This window comes from Labeo rohita, chromosome 5, assembly GCF_022985175.1.
Source record: "Labeo rohita strain BAU-BD-2019 chromosome 5, IGBB_LRoh.1.0, whole genome shotgun sequence".
NCBI classification, from domain to species: Eukaryota; Metazoa; Chordata; class Actinopteri; order Cypriniformes; family Cyprinidae; genus Labeo; species Labeo rohita.
The window spans coordinates 26,897,688-26,920,709 of record NC_066873.1 but is presented as its reverse complement, the minus strand read 5'-3'; the positions used below and the strand labels follow the sequence as shown (position 1 = coordinate 26,920,709).

Genomic DNA, 23,022 nt, shown 5'->3' with positions numbered 1-23,022 from the left:
AGCTCTTTATCATCAACCACGTAGCAGGCAGACTTGGCATCGAAGGGTTTATTCTGAGCCTCGATTCTCTCCTTCTCAGGCTTTCGGAGGTAAATGGCAGCCTTGCCATAAACGGCCATCTCCGCGTCCGTACTCATGGTGGCAGCTTACTGTAGTAAAGTTTTTTTTTTTTTTTTACATGTATTTACATTTACATTTACAAGAAAATTTGGTAACACTTTACAATAAGATGTCATTTGTTAACATTAGCCAATGTATTAACTAACATGAACAAACAATTAATAATACATTACACTGTTTATTAACCTTTGTTAAGGTTAGTTAAAAATACAGTCGTTCATTTTTTGTTCATTGTAGTTCACAGTGCGCTAATGTTAACAAAGACTTGCGATTTTCATAATGCATTAGTAAATGCTGTAGAAGTACTGTTCATCCTTAGTTCATGTTAACTAATATAGTTTACTAATGTTAACTAATGTACTAACTTACTGTAAATTTTTACCGAAAATCTCATTACTCTACACTTTTTTTGGCTGTTCAGTTATTATCAACACAAATATTGTTTACCTTTTTTCCTTCCCACTAGTGAGGTTTTTCCAGCAGCCCTGTAATAGATTTAAAATTTATGTGAACTTTCTGTTCTCCGTTTTCTTTATTAGCAAAATAATCTTAACACCTATTTGTGATATCTTTTTTTTATATCTCACATTAAGCAATATGAAAAAACTTCAAATTTCCAAAAATCCTGAATATTTGATAGTCACCAGTTTTTCCATTTTCATCTAATCATCATCTATTGTAAGTGTATATGTTATAATGACAAACAATAATGCTTGAAGAAATGAGAGTTCTCACCACAATCACGAACACAGCTGCCTCTGAACAGTCTTCAGGGCTTGTGCATACTGCCTTATATTGGATTTGTTCTGCCAGCCAAGCAGAAGTTAAATATGGCTAACTAATGTCTTATATGGAACAAATGGGGGTCAAAGGAATTGATCAGGTGAAACACTTGGCACTGACAATCATTCTGAAGATGGAAATGACTAACTGTACTGCATTTTTTTTTTCAGAACATACTGTACTTGTGGTTCCTTGTTTTGTCTGTGAGGTTTAGATGCATATGAAAAAAGTAAAGTTTATTTATATAAACATACATAGTTTTGATCACATTCAACACTACTTCAAAAGATGCATGGAATGTCAACAGATGTATTATGATACACCAGAGACTCTGAAACCAAGACTCTGTGGCTTAGTCACACATGGATTAGTTGTTTAATGTAACCGTTAAATGTCAAGGAGACATATGTAGAACTGCTTGGCTTTGTCATCACTATGCGGCAACATCACTACTGGATAATGTTTTTCTTATTTCTGATTTTAAGGTAAGTATTTGTAATAAGAAAAGCTCTTAAGTAAAAGTTAATTTGTTGTTATACAAATGGGTGTGGAAATATATTGTCCTAATATTAATTATTTTGCGATATTTTTAAATATACTTTATTTAACGAGAAACAGACCTGGAGGTGTTGATGGTGATTTGTAAATTTGTGTGTGGATCTGTGTGTTTAAATGACAGAAATATCATTTTTCAAACTGCACAATTGCGACCCTGGACCACAAAACCATAAGTAGCAGGGGTATATTTGCACCAATAGCCAACAATACATTGTATGGGTCAAAATTATCGATTTTTTTTATGCCAACAATTATTACGCAAATATTAAGTAAAGATCATGTTCCATGAAGATATTTTGTAAATTGCCTACCCTAAATATCAAAACTTAATTTCTGATTAGTAATATGCATTGCTAAGAACTTAGTTTGAACAAATTTAATAGCGATTTTCTCAATATTTTTTTTTTTTTTTTTGCACCCTCAGATTTCAGACATTCAAATAGTTGCATCTCAGCCAAATATTGTCCTTATTATTTATTCATCTTTCAGATGATGTATAAATCTAATAATCTATGAGATTATAATTTATGAGATTAAAATCTAATCTCATAAAAACGGACCCTTATGACTGGTTTTGTGGTCCAGGGTCAAAATTGAGCATATATAGTGGCCACAAAAAAGCATTCTGAATTAAGGGACATGCAAGTCATTTTGTGTATAAATTTCATTACATTAGAAATAATATCAAATCAAGTGGGATCTGTATAAAAATGATGCTAGCTAGACCATTTCTCAGAAACAACTTCACTTTTCTGACCATTGTTTACAATGATTTGTAATCAAGTAATCTCAAGGTTACCACAGGTGTAGTTCATTTCAGAACCATAATGTACAAGTGCCTTATTTTTTTTAACAGCGTATCTACCGTTTAATGATTTTAAGCCATTTCCACAACTATTTTGTGGAAAGATTTGCTTAAAAAAAAGTGTGTGCAATATGTTTTTTTTTTTTTTTTAATTCCACTTATTTTGTTTTATTATATAATGGGAAAAAACATCAAGTTTGGCTTAAGTGTTGAGGATCATGCTTTCTCATGTGATATATTAGATATTAGATAAACATCACACATCCCCCTGAAACATATGTGTGACTTTTTTATGGCCCTAATTCAATCAGAAACTGACATGACATGAACACTACCATAACATTTGCCTGATTTTTTATAGCAGGGCAAATGAGTTTAGCACTGAGCCCTGCACATTCTCAGCATGCATAGCTTTTAGTAGTTTACGGCTGTAGGAAGTGAGTAAAAGAGACACAAGCTAAGTTAGGCGACCAAATTAAAAGGCAACCAAAATGAAACTTTACTTTGCACATGCTTTAAAGAAAGAAAAAAAAAAACTGTATTATTTACTTCCAGTGGAGATGATCATGGAAAATCCCCACATGTTGTATAACAGTATTAAAACTGGCAAAAACAATCTTTGGCAAGAACAGCATTTATTCAAAATCATTTATAGCTCAGGGAATAATATCCTACAGTCATTGCCATTGATAAGCATGATTGCTTTCATATTTTTTTTAATCTTCTGCACATATGTGAGATGTATACTAAGTGAGACTTCACAAAAACACACAGACTAGAAAACCCTATATGTAAATAACCGCTATGTTCACATATTTATGTTGTGAATGTAACACTGAATTGTGAACATGTTGACAAACTAAACTTTTATTGTGCCATAAATCTTAGTTCACTCATTACACTTGCTCATACCACAGACAGTGGAGAGTGGCCCCTGCTGAGCTCCCTGGCATTCTCACTATTTCAACACCCTCCTTCCTCCTGAATAGTTTAAGACTTGTCATGTAATTGGAGACTCTTTGGGCCGTATTTTTGGCATGTGCACCATGTGTGCACTCAGTAAGTTAAATGATAGTGCCAAGTGGTGATTCTATACGCCCCGGTATTATATAGTGTATATTTACACGCTCAGTTCTAGCACTTAATTTAATCTGGCATGTACTAACAGCAATCCTCAGAAGAATTTTAATAGGCTCAGGCTCTGTAAAATACAACTGATGATGCATTAAGTCATAAGTAACTGAGCCAACAAATAAAGAAATCCTTACTGTCAGGTTTTTATAGCTGCTTACACTACTTGACTGTAACATACTGTCATTTGATTGTGTAAAATCATTACGAGCACATACTGATCCCTTGACAACTTGTAGGAATGACAGAGATGAAGCCGTTTTGTACTCTGAACAACAAATTCAAACCACCTAGATATGAGCATATTAAACTAAAATTAAAAATTCAGATATCAGGCAGCCCAACAAAACATGATGTGCTAAAAGTTAGATGGCCACTTATAACTCAATTGATGGATTATCAGTCACCAACACACATCTTGGCAAGTTTCTGAAGCATTTTAGCATTTTATGGGTGCTAAAAAAGGCAGTCCTTCAGTCTTTGAGTAAAAAGGATACGTCCTTTGGCCAACTTGTACTGCAGATCAAACTAATTCATACAAAGGTAAAAAATATTGAGCGTTTGTCAACATATTGCTTTTTTTTTTTTTTTTTTTTTACCGTGCACAGTGTAAATGAGAAGTGTAATTTGATGACTGCTCCTGAGTAATGTGATGAAAGCTGTGGAACACATACAAAAATAGTCAAGGTAAAACTGTGGAGGTAAGGAGAATCCTGCCTCCATAGGTCTACTTCTGATCATCCCAAGAAGGAAACTAAAGGAGGAAGGCTTTAGGTTTCATAACTGACTGTGTCATGACCTGCCACGTAAGCAGTGTGGTAGTGTGAAGTTAAAAGCACAGAGAATCTGGTGTCAGCTCGACAGTTTTAAATAGCAGCACCACCTAGAGGATGTGACCTGAAGTTCTACTCGGCTGCATGTTATTTTTAGATTTAGTTATTTTCTTACCTATTAATTGATTTTACCAGGCAATTTCAGTAGCCTCTTGTTAAACATATTTACATTACTGTATTGCTATTAATTTGGTTTAAGGCGAGACACTGCAGGTGAACAGGGTAAAAAAAAGAAATTAACTAACAGTTATCACCTTACTTAGTTGATTGATTACATTGATAATTGCAAACATTTTTTGTATCACAAGTTTTCTAGAATATTAGGTTTAAATATGCAAATGAGGCATTATTTAATGAAATATGTGGTTTGCATACATGTCTAGTACAAACATCTAAACACTGGATTAAGTCAGTTTCAAAATTTGACATATTAGGGTCAAATGTTTTTACATAGGGAATTTTGGGCATCTCATTTTGTCACTCCATAATTCAGAAAAAACTTTAAACAGACAGAAAATATATTTTTGATAATTTTGGGGGGAATAAAATGTATAAATTCAAGGAAATTATATATGAAACACCTGTAAAAACCTTCAGGATATAGACAGGAATAAAAATGTAAAGTGTGGTGTGTGTAAGTGCTACTGAAGTGGAGATTTATGGCTCTGTAGGAAAAAAAAACGCATTTTGAGAAAACGGCCTTTAAAATTGTATTGTAATTAAAATCTATTGACACTAATAGATAAAGTGCTATAAAAGAAACACTTAACAGTGTCTTTTGGATGTTTTCTTTTCACTGGTCTGAAAAAACACTTTTTGAAAAAACAGATATATTAAAATAACTCAACATCAAAAGGTTTGTCCTGGCATCATATGACAAAAGCCCTTATATGAAGCCCTTTCCATTAGTCTTCTTTCTTTCTTTTTTAATTCTAGCCTGAGAAAGAGTGAATTGGAAAATGAAATCTCTTTTTAGTCAGTCAACACTTACTGGTAATATATGAGTGATCATCTTAGAAGAATTCTTACACAGAACAAATTATACTAGATGAGTAAAGTTTGAGAACAAACTTTAAGTTGGCTTGAGAAAGCCTAGCCTGAAAGTTTGAAGCAGTTGTAAAAGTATGGAAGCAGCTAGCATGATTTAACACATTGCTTACATGATTTAACATGTTGTTAACATGTTTTACCATAATTAGCTTATTGCTTGTAGTTTTATAGGCTGATTACAATGTTGTTAGCATGACTGGCCTGTTGTTATCATAATTTGCAAATTACTAGAATGTTGTTAGCATGATTAGCAAGTTATTAGCATGTTTCTAGCCTGATTAACATGTTTTTAACATGGCTAACATGTTACTAGGTTGTTGTTAACATGTTGCTAGCGTGATTAGCATGTTACTAGCATGTTGTTAGCACAATTAGCATGTTGTTAGTATGTTTCTAACATGATTAGCATGTTACTAACATGATTAGGATGCTGTTACCATGATTAGTAAGTTACTAGCATATAGTTAGAATGATTGCCAAGGTAATAGCATGTTGTTAGCATGATTAGCATGTTACTAGCACATTGGTAACATCGTTTCTATTATGATTAGCAAGTTACTAGCATGATTAGCATGTTGCTAACATGATTAGCATGTTACTAGCATGTTGCTAAAATGGTTAGCAAGTTACTAGCATGTTGCTAGCATGTTTCTATCATGATTAGCAAAGTTGCTAACATGTTTCTAACATGATTAGCATGTCACTAGCATGTTTCTAGCATGATTAACAAAGTTGCTATCATGTTCCTAACACGATTAGCAAGTTGCTAGCATGTTTCTAACATGTTTAGCATGTCGTTAGCATTTTTTTCGGGCATGATTAGCAAGTTGCTAGCATGTTTCTAGCATGATTAGCAAACCTGCTAGCATGTTTCTGCCATGATTAGCATGTCGTCAGCATGTTTCTAGCATGATTAGCATTTCACTAGCATGTTTCTGGCATGATTAGCAAAGTTGCTAGCACGTTTCTAGCATGATTAGCAAGTTGCTAACATGTTTCTATCATGATTAGCAAAGTTGCTAGCATGTTTCTAACATGATTAGCATGTCACTAACATGTTTCTAGCATGATTAACAAAGTTGCTATCATGTTCCTAACACGATTAGCAAGTTGCTAGCATGTTTCTAACATGTTTAGCATGTCGTTAACATTTTTCGGGCATGATTAGCAAGTTGCTAGCATGTTTCTAGCATGATTAGCAAACCTGCTAGCACGTTTCTGCCATGATTAGCATGTCGTCAGCATGTTTCTAGCATGATTAGCATTTCACTAGCATGTTTCTGGCATGATTAGCAAAGTTGCTAGCACGTTTCTAGCATGATTAGCAAGTTGCTAACATGTTTCTAGCATGATTAGCATGTCGCTAGCATGTTTCTAGCATGATTAGCATGTCGCTAGCATGTTTCTGGCATGATTAACAAGTTGCTAGCACGTTTCTATCATGATTAGCAAAGTTGCTAGCATGTTTCTAGCATGATTAGCAAATTGCTAGCATGTTTCTAGCATGATTAGCATGTCGTTAACATGTTTCTGGCATGATTAGCAAAGTTGCTAGCATGTTTCTAACACGATTAGCAAGTTGCTAGCATGTTTCTAGCATGATTAGCATGTCGTTAACATGTTTCTGGCATGATTAGCAAAGTTGCTAGCATGTTTCTAACACGATTAGCAAGTTGCTAGCATGTTTCTAGCATGATTAGCATGTCGTTAGCATGTTTCTAGCATGATTAGCAAGTTGCTAGCATGTTTCTAGCATGATTAGAAAAGTTGCTAGCATGTTTCTAGCATGATTAGCAAAGTTGCTAGCATGTTTCTAGCATGATTAACAAGTTGCTAGCATGATTAGCATGTCGCTAGCATGTTTCTGGCATGATTAGCATGTCGTTGGCATGTTTCTATCATGATTAGCATGTCGCTAGTATGTTTCTAGCATGATTAGCAAGTTGCTAGCATGTTCCTAGCATGATTAACAAGTTGCTAGCATGTTTCTAGCATGATTAGCATGTCGCTAGGATGTTTCTAACATGATTAGCATGTCGTTGGCATGTTTCTAGCATGATTAGCATGTCGCTAGGATGTTTCTAGCATGATTAGCATGATTAACATATTACTAGCATGATTTCGCTAGATAGATTAGAAATATTAGAAATATTAGAGTGAAAGCTTAAATGAGTGTAAATGGATTAGAAACAGTACATAGAAGGGAAGCTTGATTGAGCCTCAAGGGATTCTGGGAGTTTACATTTGAATTTTGTCAGTTGGAGTTTGAAGAGTGTTGCTCGTTTGAACATTCCGTCAATGTAAGTCTATGGGATTTTTGGTGGTTTTGATAGTCTGGTTTATGAAAACCGTAAGCCGGATCAGTTAGAAAAGATACAGCACACCGAATCAGACCAGTCTGAAGATCTGGGCCGAGTTTGGTGGTTCTAGCTTGAAAGCTCTAGGAGGAGGTAGAAACCGAAACTTGGCTCAGAAGAAGAAAAAGAATAATAATAATAATCTTAAACAGTAGATCAGTAAGTTGGCTTTCTCAAGCCAACTTAATAACTGCAACCTTCCCGCTAGTGGGCGTGGACACGCCCCTAGCGTTTGAGAGCAAAGAATACTGCTTAATTTTTTTTAATATTTTGATACTTTATTTTATTTACTTTGTGTTTTTTATCATTCAAATTTGGCTGGGGCGTTAATAATACATTTTTCTGTGGTGTGACACACACAAACTTTTTAAATTAAATATTTAATACTGCTTTACACAGACTTTAAACCAAAGTAGCAGCAGAACTCATTTATTTAGCATATTACTGTATAGTAATATTTGGTAATAGTTCATAATAAGACAAATTCTCATGCAAAGCCAGTATTTACAAATGCTTCTAATGTTAGCTATTAAAAACAAAAGGTTAACACATTCATTACTTTCAACACACAAATATTTACACATACACATTAAATCAAATGGGCTATGCCTAACCCATAACCAGAACTATGTTACTTGTTACCGTTTAGGCACAGCTCATCTGATTTTGCAGGTAACTGTTCGTCCATCATGTGAATAGGGATGGCAATCTCTCCAGGGAGACTGATATTAGAGCCAGGTAATGGGGCCTCAACTGAGAGTATACCATCTGGAGACAGCATGGAGCTGATCTGTTTTAGGTCAAAGTCAGCGGGAAGCCTAATGAATTACACAAGAAAACCAGCCATGAGTAAAAACATGAGAAGTTAGTAAGAGAACACATTAAAAATGAACTAAAGATCCCTTACTTGTATTTTCTTGTAAAGCTTCTTGAAATCAACCTGTGATTTTTCTGCCTTTCCTCATGATTACCTGTAAAAGAAAGCAGATATTGAATTCTCAAGGAAATGTGATCTGCATTATGTTGTCATTGCATAGGCTGGTGATATTTTATAAATTTATTTAAATTTAAATTATAAATTTTCCAGGCAGAAAAAAGCCAGACATATGAAGGCCATCATACCTGTTATCTCCAAATATCCATCCTTGGTTTTGATGTTTATCTCCTCTGGAGAAAACGGACTGACGTCTAAACAGACTTTCCAGTTTTGCTGTCCTTTCGTTTGTTCAGACACAGATTCAGAAACGCGTCCTTCTGATCCAGTACATGATTTAGGTGGAATCTCCATGCACAAAGAGCTGAAGAGAGGTAAACGCATAGATCCTGGCCAGGTTGACGTCCCTAATCTTTTCCTTGCTGATTCTATCCAGCTCACCTCATCTGGTTCGAGAAAACAGGGGAGGTCGGTGTTTTGGTTGAAAAGGTTTTGTGTCTTCTCCTGAAGAGGGTCCCAGCAACCATTTCTTTGAAACAAAGGACGAGGCATTCCGAGACAATTTCAAAATGGAAAAACACTTTGTTTTGGAGCTTTCAGTACCTGATGCTGATGCAGCAAAAGTAAATCTGCAAAATGCTACAGAAAGTTGCCACTCAGTTCTTTTATACTGTTCTTGTCTATTAAACCTTTATCCCAAATTATCAAGTTATCCAGTCCCAAACGTCAACAAAGAGGCTTGGCAAATCTTTCACCTCTGTGTTACAATCTGACGTACACAGAATGATGCCATCCTGTCTGTATTAATAGAGCTGGAGGGGTAATGGCAAATTCTTGGCGCATGACAATGGGCACACTGGCAATAGTGTCAGTGCATTAATGGCCTCTGTAGTCTGGTCACATCTTGATGCTCTTTCTTTCACCATAGTTACCAACTTTGTTGTACAACAGTATGTACTTTCAGCCTTCATCTCCGCTCTGGAGACCTCCTCAGTCTTGTAAACAACATTTAGAGCCAGACACACTAAGACGCACTGCATAAAACTAATAATTGTTAAAGTGAGAGCAAGTGACAAAAAGACCACAAAGCCAGCTATTTATTCACTTTCTTTAATGACAAATCATTGGATTAAGCATTTTTACTTCATCATCAATGCTCAGGATACTTGCATACAGAAAAATCTTGTACACAAACATGATCATTATCTTTTATTCCCTCTCCTTCTCCATTACACTCTCTAGAAGATCCCTACTTCAACTGTGCATCTTATTTCATGAGTGACTTGGGATTGAAATGGGTTCATTTGCATGGGCTGGAGAAGAAGGGGCTGATCTGTGATCAGTTAGAAAGGCACAGAGAGGCTACAGCAGATATATAGTGGGAATGAGAACAATAAAGCACAGAATACAAGAAAAGGGGTTTCATGAGCACATTTCTTTTCCATGTAGTAGAATGCTGGTCTCAATTCTACAGTGCTTGTGTGGTCCTCTGGCTCAGTTGCACTGGATCAGTGGGAGTGTACTGAAATAAGTATTTGAACAGGTAATGCATTTATTTTAGCACATATTGCAAATCGCATTTCTTAAAAATGTATACAATATATAAATAACCTAAATTTGCAAGAAATATTTAAAGGGATAGTCTACCCAATAATGCAAATTCTGTCATTAATTACTCACCCTTGTCGCTCCAAACCCATAAGACATTCATTCATTTTCAGAACACAAATTAAGATATTTTTTATGAAATCTGAGAGCTTTTTGACCCTGCATATACAGCAAAGCAACTGACACGTTTAAGGCCCAGAAAGGTAGTAAGGACATCGATAAAACAGTCCATGTGTCATCAGTGGTTCAATCGTAATTTTATAAAGCTACGACAATACTTTGTGTGCAAAGAAAACAAAAATAGTGACTTTATTCAACAATTTCGCTCTTCTATGTCAGTTGATGTGTGTGAACTTACATGGACTATTTTAACAACATCCTTACTACCTTTCTGGGCCTTGAACTTGGTAGTACTGTTGCGGTCTATGCAGGGTCAGAAAGCTCTCGGATTTCATTCATCCGATTCAAAATATCTTGATGTGTGTTCCGATCAACATTAGGGGGAATAATTAATGACAGAATTTCATTTTTGGGTAACCTATGCTTTTAAGTGAGTGTTCTTTATATAGTTACCAACAGTGCAAGTTTCTCAGGCAAAAGGATTTCCCCCAAACGGGTCTCCAAAAGGATCTGCAAAAGCAGCAGTCTGAGTGGCTGGAGTGCTCTGTGATAAAAAACAGGCAACAAAATTCATTCAGAAAAATTCAAAAACAAACTTGCAATCCCAAAACACATTATAAACACAATCCTTTTAACACTATAAGCTTTTAGAATTCAAAACTTTGTCAATGCACATACTGTATTCATGGGTGGTGCTCCAAAAGGGTTCGTTCCAAAAGTGTCATCAAAAAGGTTTGAGCCTGCTGTGGGAGTTGGGTTTGAGGGTGCAGGGACTGGATTAGGAGTAAAGGCAGCATCCAAAAGCCCTGCGGCTGGGTCCATGGCCGGGTTCAGACCTGCTCCCTGGGGTACTGCAGCAGTAGGAGGGGACTGCTGAGGAGCAAGTTTGGAGGTCCCTGGACAAGATGAGGAACTGTAATTATCGAACAATAAAAATTACAATGTCTTAAATGATAAGTTACAGCTGTTAATGAAATGTATACCATTTGAGTTAACTGAGATTTGGTTTATGTCAAAGTCATCGTAATCTGCCACCTCCTGAGCCAAGCCAACCTTGCTAGAAAAGTACTGGTCAAATGAGCCATTGGTACTCGAGCCAGTTCCTTGTTCTGCTTTCTGGGGCTTAACCATCTGGAAATTTTTGAACATATCTTTTCCAGTCTTCTTCTCCTTCTCCCCAAGGGGGTCCAAAGATGTAAAAGCGCTTTTGACCACTGGGGGATCTTCTTTCACTGGAGGACGTGGTGGAGGTCGAGGAGGAACCACTGCACTCTGCTGCATACCCATTGTTGCATTAGGAGGCATCATGGGAGCAAATTGGTTTGGTTGGAAAGGGCTGGCCACAGGACCAGAGGTAGGCCAGGCTCCAACAGGTGCTGGCATTCCTGGTTGACCCCAGGCTTGAGTGACAGCTGGTGGACCAAAACGGGAAACTCCTTGCTGGCCCCATGGAGGTGCAGGCAGGCCTCCAAAGGCAGATGGTTGAGGAAAAGGGTTTGGTTGTCCTGGAACTGGTACTTGAGGAACACCACCCTGAGGAGGAAACATTGTGGGAGGTTGACTCCATGGAGCTGTTCCAGGAGTCTGAGTGACAGAAGTTGGGCCTAGAGACAATGACCCTACAGGACACAATAATGACATTAATTACACACAACATCAAAAAATAAAGTCATCTTCACCATTTTCATGGAAAAATATTCCATTGAAACTGGGTTGTCAAACAACCCAGGAGGCGCTAGGAGAGGAAATTCAGAAAAAAAGTGATCTTACAATTTTACATGTGCATTGTTTTATTTAAATTAATTGTTGAAATTTACTTACAATATAAAAGCAGATTTAGGTTTTAAAAACATAATTTTCATTCTTAGACAGTAGAAATGGGTCTTTATACAGGAAAAAAGTACACTTGGTTAAATGTTTTAGATAGATAGATACAGTTGAAGTCAAAAGTTTACATACACCTTGCAGAATCTACAAAATGTTCATTATTTTACCAAAATAAGAGGGATCATACAAAATGCATGTTATTTTTTTTTAGTACTTTATAATACACTTATAGTCACTTATAGTCAACAAGAGAAAATAATAGTTGAATTTATAAAAATGACCCAGTTCAAAAGTTCACATACACTTGATTATTAATACTTTTACTGTTGTTACCTGAATGATCCATAGCTGTTTTTTTTTTTTTTTAAAGTGATAGCTGTTTACGAGTCCATTGTTTGTCCTGAAAAGTTAAACTACCTGTTGTTTTTCAGAAAAATCCTTCAGGTCCCACAAATTCTTTGGTTTTGTCAGCATTTTTGTGTATTTGAACCCTTTCCAACAATGCTGTATGATTTTGAGATCCAACTTTTGACACTGAGGACAACTGAGGGACTCATATGCAACGACAGAAGGTTCAAACACTGAATGCGTCAATGCTCCAAAAGGAAATACAATGCAGTAAAAGCCGGGGGATGAAAACTTTAATTTGAATATCAGGGTAAATTTAAACTATTTTGTCTTCTGGACAACGTATGTATTTTCTGTAGCCTCTGAAGGGCAGTACTAAATCAAAAGAAAAAAAAAAATATTTAGGCAAAATACTAAATGTACACACCTTCATCCTGTTCCAAAGTTTACACCCCTGGCTCTGCATCAATGCATCATGTTTCCTTCTGGAGCATCAGTGAGCATTTGTACCTTCTTTAATAGCTGCATATGAGTCCCTCAGTTGTCCTCAGGATCTCAAAATCATACAGTCATTGTTGGAAATGGTTCGAATACACAAAAATGCTGAAAAACAAAAGAATCTGTGGGACCTGAAGGAGTTTTCTAAAGAACAGTGGGCAGTTTAACTGTTCGGGACAAACAAGTGACTCAAGGGACACCCATTTAAAAAAAAAAAAAAAAACACACACAACACAGTATTAAGAATCAAGTGTATGTAAACTTTTGGGTCATTTTTTATAAATTCAACTATTATTCTCTCTTTTGGACTATATGTAAACATCTTTTATGTGAAATATCTTATTCAGGTCAGTAAGAAATGAAAAATAACATGCATTTTGTATGATCCTCTTATTTTGGTAAAATAATTAACATTTTGCAGATTCTGCAAGGTGTCTGTAAACTTTTGACTTCAAACTTCAACTATATAGATAGATAGATAGATAGATAGATAGATAGATAGATAGATTCAATTTCGTAAGTGTATTAAAAGAATGCATAATACCGAGAGCATTGACAGTGGAGGATGGTGTGGTGTTGAATAGATCTGCTGGAATAGATGAGCTCTGATTTGAGGGCTGAGACTCGTTCTGGGCTGGTGGAGCAAAAAGTTCAGCTCCAAACAGGTCATTTCCAGGTGACTGTGAGGGCACATTTTTTTAAAAAAAATCACTTTAGTACTCTGCTATTCAGCAAAATTACAGTGACAAATGAAACACAGCATACATTTCAAAAAGAAAGATTTATGGAGTATAAACAATGTAACAATGCCACCATTGAGAAAAAGCACCCAAGTGAATGTACGTTACGTTTATATATATATATATATATAGAGAGAGAGAGAGAGAGAGAGAGAGAGAGAGAGAGAGAGAGAGAGAGAGAGAGAGAGTTCAGATGCTAAAGCCTCTAAATCCATCCAATGTATTTCGTTAAAATGAGCATTTCTTTCTGGCTACTTTGTATAGGTTTCTATGTAAGTACCGGTACTTCTGATTGGGCTGAAGCTGGAATTTAACGAGTTGGAGTTTGAAGTAAAAATATTTGATGGACGTTTACTATGTGTCAGGAGCATTCACTCAGTATCATTATCTCATTTTTGACCAAGATGGCTTTAAGATGGTTTTGCATCTGAACTCTTCATATATATATATATATATATATATATATATATATATATATATATATATATATATATATATATATATATTCACATATACACATTATAGTATTACACCTAGTATGGATGCATAAAGCTATTGCTGTTAAATAGTGAATAAGGACCACAGTCATACAAATTGGTAGCTTTCTTAATGATCAAAAAGTATATTATCAATTTTATTGAAGACACTGATAGTAAAATGACAACAATGTCATGTCTCTCAACCCAAGATAACATTGTGGCAGCATCCATCCATTTTTTCCAGTGTGACAAAAAATACCTTTTTTAAACACCAAACACCCCCCATGACCCATAAATCCAACTATCAGTGTTCTATAAGACAAACTACACGGACTGTTTCTAATAATAATAATAATAATACTTAAACCATCCATGCATGCTTTCTCATGCCTCACTGCATATAAGAGAGTGTGAATTTGAGAGAGTGTGTATTCTGTATTTTAAATAATTTTTTATGACAAACAGCACAGTCCTTATAGTCTCTCAGCATTTGGATGTGCAGTAATACAGACTGAGAACTCAGAAATTCTCTTGTCAAATGTTCACCTTCTCTCTCCTCCGCATGCATCCAGACTTTGAGCTTTGAGGTGGGGGGCAAAGGACCATCAAGCCTCCATTTTGAACAGAAGCTGGCGGGATAGTTTTAAACAACTCCACTGATTTACTCGATCCATTACATAAGAGAGGAGTTTGGAAGACAGGAGGACCCGATTTGTATAACCCATTTAAGATTGGTGGGTTGGTCTTTGAGGTTCTCAAAAAAGGATTCTGGCTAAAGTGGGAATTGCTGCCATTATGCAGATCACTTAAAGGAAGCTGGTTTACTTTGCTTTCATGTGACAACTGGGCATTGGACAGTCCATTAAACTGCTGACTGCTTGAAGAGGAGTCTTCTCTCAGGCTTTGCTGCAAAACTGGCCCATTCAAAAGAAAACTAGAAAGATCCGACTCTTTATTGGAAGAAAACATGAAATCTGATTGACCAGTGAAGGGAGAAAAGGGATCATCACTAAAGGGATCAGAACTATAAGTTGGAAAAATATCTGATATGGATAAAAGAGGTTTGTCATCTCGTGTGTTTGAGAGAGGGGATGGGAATGAGATGAAAGGATTTCCTTGATTGCCAATCACAAGAGCAAAGTCAAGGAGCAGAACACTGTCAGGCTGGTTTTAGAAAGAAAAAAAAAAGAAGAGATGAGAAGTAGATTCTGTGAAAATACTAAAAGAAAATAGTAGGACTGTTAGAAAATCATCTCTGTGATTTTACCATCATATAGCATAAATAACCTGAAAATTTCCTTAGGAAGGGTCTCAAACAGCAGCAATAGAATGTAATGGAAGACTTCTCTTCCCTTTTTTGGGTTTGGGTGCCATCTACTGGCCAATGCGACTTTCTCAAAGCATTATTAGTAATGAAGGAGTATTTGCTTTGATCTTGAAAAGCAGCCAATGCAAATGCTTGAGACCCTTAAAAGAGAAATGAGGGTCGACGGATGCCTTTGGTAAATTGGTAAGTGTTAATGCAAGATATGAGCAAAGCATTTATTATGTTTAGAAAAAAAAAAAAAAACAAAAAAAAAAACTGCACAATCTCCAGAGAAGAAACAGGAAATCTAGCTACATGTATCAAGGCAAACTCTTTGCTCATTCTAAATCCGGGGATATTTTTAAAAGAAGTATCTGATAAATCGTTTAAACCCCATCAACAGCAGTTCCACTGCATAATTGTATACTTTAGGGTCATTACCGTCGGAGAGTGAATGTCAGGTGGAGTAGACATATCACCAAACAGGTCCATCTGCTCTACAGTCTGAGGATAACACACAAACATCCTCTAGGTTATTTTCTGAGGATTTGAGTTCAATAATCTAATTTTGTATAAAGTTGCAAGCACTTACTTTTACAGTTTTTCCTGTACCATCCAAGGAGAGTAAAGCATCACCACCATTCTGACGACAGAACATCAAGACAAATGAATGAAGGATTACATCAAAGTAATTGACTGAAATATTGCCCAAAATGTTTATACCCACCTCAATCACAGTGCCATTTCCTTCACCCTGCAGTAAAGTAGTAAAGGTTTTAGTCAATAAAATGCATCTAACATAATAGGAAATACTGTTTGGTTAAAAATGTTTATGAAAATGACATGCTTTTCTGCATAATTGATTTGAGAGGCATTTCACATTTGGAACCTGCTTGAGCAAAAATAACAACTTGAGTACTCAAAATAGCTTAGATTGCCAACAGAAACATACCTAGACAAGCCGATAATTTATTCGGCCCATTGTCATCCAAGATGTTCATGTCTTTTTGTCAGTCGTGAAGAAATTATGTTTTTTCAGGAAAGCATTTCAGGATTTTTCGCCATATAATGGACTTCATTGGTGCCCCAATTCTGAACTTCCAAAATGTAGTTTAAATGCAGCTTCAAAGGGCTCTAAACAATCCTAGCCAAGGAGAAAGGGTCTTATCTAGCGAAACAATCTGTCATTTATTTGGAAAAATAAAAATTTGAATACTTAAAGCTTGTGTAACACAGGCTCGAAGATGCGCGTCCACGACACTACGAATCACGTTTATCGTCTGTGTACTCAAAAAGGTAGAGTATGGCGAAAAACTCTTTTCTCTTACAACTTCAGAATCGTTTGACATTGTTGCACCTTTTTGTTTGTAAACAGCATTTGACTTACTTGCACTTCCTTAGTCTTTGCACATTTGCTTTGTAAACACTGGGTCTGTAGTTCCGCGTGACCTTTCGACATGATTCAATAGTATGTAGTGTCATTGACGCGCATGCCAGAGCCTGTGCTACACATGCTTTTGAGCTTAAAAAGTAAACAAATTTTTATTTTCCAAAAAAAAAGACCCTTCTTCCTCGGCTGGGATCGTTTAGACTGAAGGCAAAAAGACATGAACATCTTGGATGATAAGGGGTTGAGTACATGTTTTGTAAATTGTTGTTCTGAAAGTGGACTTCTCCTTGTATTTGTGTTCTGAAGATGAACGAATGTCTTACGGGAGAGTAATTAATGACAGAATTTTCATTTTTGGGTGAACTATGCCTTTAAGTAATAAAAATATATACATCACCTTCAGCGCAGCCTCCTGCTCTTTCTTCTTCATATTGAATATCAGCTGAAACAGATCCTTCAAATCAATGACCAGAGGCTCAGCCTGTAGAAGAGAGGAGTAAACACATGCTCTTCTTATACTTTCTTATAGGTTTCTCTTGTTCAGTCAAACAGCCAATCCCACACCAAACCCACAAACCCTTCTCAAACATACATCATGCTGTGCCCAGATTTATTATCTAACATAAGATTTTGTATTTTGTGTCTGATGAACAAACATTGACCTGCTGAGCTGTTTTAATAGCAAAAAACTGGTGCTGCCCCTCTGCTCCGCAAACATATCCAAACGCCCGGTTATCAGTCACATCACGAGCAATGAATGAGATCTTATTCACCACATGTTCATGCTCAATCACCTTAGAGACAGAGAGAGAGATGAAACAGAGCATGCTATAATGTCAATACAGAATTTTATGACAAACGGACAGTTCTCAATTTCACAAATCAACTTACAGAAGTATCCACACAACTACTCACCCCAGTTTTCTCATCGACAATTTTGATTCCTGTAAGAGAGATGTTCACCCATATCCTTTGCTTGTGCTTGCCTTGAGAACGAGCAGCTATTGCCATGCCCTATATACAAACATGAACTGAGCACAGTTTTCTTATAATAATAAAGACTGTACCATTAACGGAATAAAATAATAATATCTTTGCACCCTCATTAGTTTAACAGGAAGCTAGACCTAAAGGACTTTAAAATCAAACATGTATAAATAAAATAAACAACACAAAAAAAGTGGAGGAACTATCTTGGATCTGGACCTTGAGTTTCATCATGGAATCCTGGCTCATTTTATCCCCTCTGGCTTCTGGGACATCATCCACACCAATGAGCTTGGCTTTATATCTCACTCCATCACCCTGAAACCTGGCCAGCAGGAACTCATCTGTCCTCTCTGGGGCTGTAGAGGAAGAGAACAAGTTTATTATTTACCATTTAAAATGAATAAATAAAACACTTGTACATGTTTGCTGTAGGTAACGCCAACCCCATTTAAAATTCTATTAAAGGGTCAGACTGTACCTTTTTTCCTGTCCCTCCAGAATGAAGTTTTGGTGACGGGTGTGGTAGGTGTTGTGGCAGACGCTGGTTCAGTAGTTGTTGCTGGTTCTGCTGGTACCACTGTAACGGGCTCTGCATCAGGTGTCTGTGACATGATGGGTGCTTCGTTACAGGAGGATGAAAGCTAAAGACGGGACAAACCCCAGCCAGGAAGCAAAAAAAACTAGTGGACACACGCAGGTAGGATATTCAGCAAACACACATTCTCAGCACTGCGCCTGGACAGAGAAAAAAGAAATACAACAGACAAAAGTAATGAGATAGATGAGAGGTGAAATGTGACTAGTATGTGCATGACATTCATGTGTCTATCTACATGTACTGATGAAAAAATTTATTTATTTTTATCTTTTATTAATTACTTATCACACAGAAAATAACTGAAGAGGTTACTTTGCATGTTGGTGAAAGTTAGTTTGCCTCATATGTGAGCTAGGTGCAAGGCCAAACTGACTATGGCGCTTATGAATTAAGACTATAGAAAAGAGATGCCACAGGAAGAGATGAGTGCGGAAATAGACAATGTGTTTTAAACTCATTAAAATCCTGACAGCTCATTAAAATCCTAAAATGCATATGCCTCTGCAACTTTAGGCTTCCAGAAAGTGTTAGATAAGAGAAGTTATTTTTTGAAAAACAGACTAGGATTTTTTTTTTTTACAATGAAAGCAAGTGTTATGAAAAATAACACAAATGCTCAGTTAGACAGTGACCGATAACGAAATTGTACAAAGATGGTAGTCTGGACAAAGAAAGATTGAGATGAATAATAAAGTCAATAAATTCTGATTTTGACTTCTGGAACTCTGCCTCCTGAGCATTATTTTGCAAGACAGAGAAGGCTTTTCTCCACAACAGTACAAAGAAGTCAATCGTTCAAATTCACATCAATCATTTGTTACACACAAAGAAATCTAAAACTAATTTAACTTGGCCCATTCTGTTAGTGACAGAAAGGCAGAAGAAAGAGAGGAAACAGTGTCAGCAGAAAAAACACTTCCTGCTTAGTAGGCAAAACAAAACAAAACTGCCAAATAAGTTTTCCATTCCTAAAATACAGGATTTATAGGAAAAATGACATTGAGGGAAAAAATCTTCACAAGGTTGCAAAAAAAAATACTCCTTTCATTTCATTTCTCCACATTTTAATGCGGAAAAAAAAAACAAAATGTATAAGTTTTACAAAAAAAAAAAAGAAAAAAAGAAAAAGAGAAACAGTAGTCATTGTGAGCTAACTTCAGAGATCAAGAGATCAGGCTGTTTATCTCAACCAAAAATTCAGTCACAGCACTCATGTAAGATTCTCCAAGAGATGCATAAACTTCTGCACGTATTTCAAGCAGTTAAACTGAAACAACATCTTATTCAGTGAAGAGAAGACAATTCAGCAAAGATGAAAAATAAATTAAATGGTCTGAAAAACATACCCTGAGCAGCCAATAGTGTTTAGCTGTGTATTTCTCAGCAGAAAGTGGCAAGAGAGAGCAACAGAGCAAAGGTGGACAGATCAAAGGTTGAGCAATTAAAACCTGTTAATCCTTTTCCAGCAGCTCATCAGCCCAAAAAAAAAAAAAAACACATTTCCAATCCCATGATTCTCAAGATTACCCAAACGTTCTCCTTTCAGTGCTTGTCTTGGGGCAGAATTACTTTTCCCGGTTTGAATTTGAGAAAATCAGATTTCCTCAGATTATCTATTCCTTATCTGACATGAATTTGCCGTGACCAGTAAGTATTTAGATACTTAAGCTTACGAGTTTACATAATCCTAATGCAGCATGAGTCAAAAACAGAGACAAGAGAATGACAAAATAGATGTGAAAATACATCAGGGTTGATTCCAATAGCAGCCAAACAACTGAAAGCCATTTGCCATCATGTCGATGATGAAGTTTTATAATTAACTCAAAGTTCTGTTAAATCATATGACCATTCGCAGCATGTGCATTATCTTTTTATCTTGAAAAAAAAGAAACAAATGACAGCAAGATTCCTTAATAGGGAGGAAATAAACATTTATATAATCTAAAAAAAAATTTAAAAAATGGCCAATCAATTTATTTAATGACAAATCAATTTAATTTCAAGAGTAATATAATGAGACAAAAATTATGAACTCTCAGTTGGTAGAAGAGTAACATTTTATGACACTCAACAGCTGACAGACAGAGATATGAATCGTTGTTCAGCTGAGTTTTGACTATCAAGTGCGGAAGACAGTGGCAGAATTGCTAAAGGCAGTTCTCATTACTGCCTAGTGTTGAGGGTCATACAGTTTAAAATGACCTGTAATGTGGCAACCATAAAACAAGAGTGATAAGTGAAATGAAGATTCTTGTGCAAGATGACACAAAATCATGAGTGTTTTCTGCTTTACAAGCACCTAAGAAGATAATCTGCATCCTGTCTCATACAAGCACACAATAAAATGGTCATATACAATCATAAAATCTTTTTGCTGTGAAATGCAGATATAAAAGTTACTTTTAAACATGAGTTATGACCGACATATTCAAACCAATCACAATGCACATGAGTGCATGAGTAACAATCAATCCAACAGTCTGATATATCTGACATGTCTTACATGTCAGATAAGAGAAGGAAACTTAGGAGTCTTAATAGAAACTCATTAGTAAGGTTTATCATTGATAATTCATATAAAAAAAAGAATATGAAACTGAACTTTCTTCGACTGTCTGCCAATTAACAGATTTTTCCTAATATTTAACTCTTGAAGTCACAAAAAGAATTTGGACATATTTTTGCATCTGAATGCCCAGGATGAGTTCAACACATTCTGTAATTACCTGAATGACTAAGAAAATTCACAGACAAACACATCAAGAAATCTTATGACTATCTACACATTAACCCAAATGAACCAGGAATCCACAAGATGGAGGAGCACACAAGCTCAGAAGATGATGGCACACTGCATTGCTGAAATCTAACCATTTTTAGAATTAGAACAAAGACCATAGAATCTCCTGAATATTTGGAAAACACTTCTGAGATCCAGATGTCTGAGATTTGGATCTTCATTTTGAAACTGAACACCTTTCATAAGCTTGTTTATACTCAGATCAGGAATTGTCTCATGGTCCTGGCTATTCAATAACTTAAATGAACCCAAAAGTCACAACAGTTGAGTTTCATTAAAACAGAGGATTCAGCAACAATTGAGGGTGTTCATAAACAGAGACACAATTCCACATCAGCAGTATCACAAGCATGCAAGTTACACATTAGCCATGCACAAAATGTCCAATACATTAGTGACTAATAGCTGACTAACACATAAAAAAAATAAGAAGAATAGAAAAATAGGAACACTTCAGTATAAAATGACACACATGAACATGGTAAGATAACTAGTTTTAGCATTCCGCAAAGCCAATATATTTGTTAACACTGATGCTGAAATTGATGATACACTGTAACTTTGCTGTTTATTTTTGTTTTCAAAAAATGTAATAGTTTACATAGTAGGTCACTAAAAGGTAGCACACAATTGCGTATTCAGTACTAAAAAAACAAACTAACAAAAAAACACCTTTTGAAATTGTAAATCTAAAGGCTATTTTACTCCTGTGAAGTGATAAAAATCCCTAAATAAGACAAGGAACTATAAAGCGTACATTTTTAAATGTAATTACATTTCACTGTTTCTTTACTTTTGCTACAACTTCATCACTTTTACTTGCCATCAAGTCAAAAACCAACACATGCCGAACTGACAGGTAAGACAAATAACAAAACGCCGCAGGTAACACGTGAGGATGCAGCGCCATGGTATCCGTCACTTACCGCAATCATGCATTCTTGAATTCCACGCCTGAAACACTGATAACGAACTCAGAATGGTGCAGATGAGCGCCGTGGACAGTTTAAAGTGTGTGAAACCTAAACCACTCTTACTCCAAACAGGCGGTCCTCAGCCTCCTCAAACTAATCCCGCTACTGAGCGCCAAACTGGAGACTCGAGCGCCTCCCATAGGTAACGCACACCTCTACTCGACCTTTATAACCTCTCCTACAACTATGCGAATACTAGGCCTACTGAACACAAATTATTTGAGCAAAAAGCTCAACTTAATAATACTTGATAATACTCAACTTGCATAAATATAATATGGACACACTGTTTATATTAATAAGGCAATTTCTCCTGAAAGATTTGTTAAAATGAGAGTACATTCACATAAATTGTGCAACGTGCAGATTTCCTTTTCACTAAATTCTAGAACATTCTGAAAGCCAGAAAATAAATTCAGCTCTCTGTTCATCCTTCCTTCCTCACAACCCTTCCTCTGCTGACATTGCTGACATTTAAGAGAAGGAATGCAAGAAAATGCTTGGAAAACTACAGCTGAAGAATAGTTTTCTATAACTAATTATAGAAATAAAACTAGACAAATATAATTTTAAATATGTAAGTGTACTTGTTTGTCTCAAGATGCACACCAGTAAAAACCAGGCCATAGTCTCCTCCCGGCTATTTGCAAATTAAGTTAATGTAGTAATGTTTTGATCATATAAAGTCTTAATCTAAAATGGTCATTCTGATCATTTTAAATAATAATAATAATAATAATAATACATTTTATTTATAAAGCGCTTTTTCA

At 35.9% G+C, this 23,022-nt stretch overlaps 3 protein-coding genes across 6 annotated transcripts in view; 1 reads left to right on the top strand and 2 right to left on the bottom strand.

Annotated features, from left to right (window-relative positions):
- The window catches only part of LOC127165127 (myosin-2-like), a 150,855-nt gene extending 150,700 nt beyond the window's left edge, over positions 1–155 (top strand). The window contains exon 13 of the mRNA XM_051109446.1: positions 80–155. Coding sequence (XP_050965403.1) covers positions 80–155 — 76 coding nt within the window. The remainder of the gene's footprint in view (positions 1–79) is intronic.
- A 490-nt stretch (positions 156–645) lies between these two features.
- On the bottom strand, positions 646–9,260 carry hspb15 (heat shock protein, alpha-crystallin-related, b15). Its single transcript, XM_051109823.1, has 3 exons — positions 8,760–9,260; positions 8,545–8,608; positions 646–8,455 (listed from the first exon to the last, which is right to left on the bottom strand). Exons 1-3 carry the CDS (start codon positions 9,121–9,123, stop codon positions 8,269–8,271), a joined length of 615 nt encoding a protein of 204 aa, XP_050965780.1. The 5' UTR covers positions 9,124–9,260; the 3' UTR covers positions 646–8,268.
- A 405-nt stretch (positions 9,261–9,665) lies between these two features.
- dab2 (DAB adaptor protein 2) lies at positions 9,666–22,396 on the bottom strand. 4 transcript variants are annotated; one of them, XM_051109819.1, is made up of 15 exons: positions 22,205–22,396; positions 18,356–18,612; positions 18,094–18,233; positions 17,803–17,901; positions 17,550–17,681; positions 17,285–17,368; positions 16,225–16,251; positions 16,090–16,140; positions 15,939–16,001; positions 14,738–15,355; positions 13,517–13,652; positions 11,283–11,918; positions 10,978–11,195; positions 10,753–10,843; positions 9,666–10,093 (listed from the first exon to the last, which is right to left on the bottom strand). In XM_051109819.1, exons 2-14 carry the CDS (start codon positions 18,486–18,488, stop codon positions 10,769–10,771), a joined length of 2,412 nt encoding a protein of 803 aa, XP_050965776.1. In that variant the 5' UTR covers positions 18,489–18,612; positions 22,205–22,396; the 3' UTR covers positions 9,666–10,093; positions 10,753–10,768. The 4 variants fall into 4 exon arrangements, with proteins under 4 accessions (XP_050965776.1, XP_050965778.1, XP_050965777.1 ...); XM_051109821.1 differs by having other exon boundaries at positions 10,757–10,843; XM_051109820.1 differs by lacking the exon at positions 22,205–22,396 and adding an exon at positions 19,822–19,901.
- Positions 22,397–23,022: the final 626 nt, after the last annotated feature.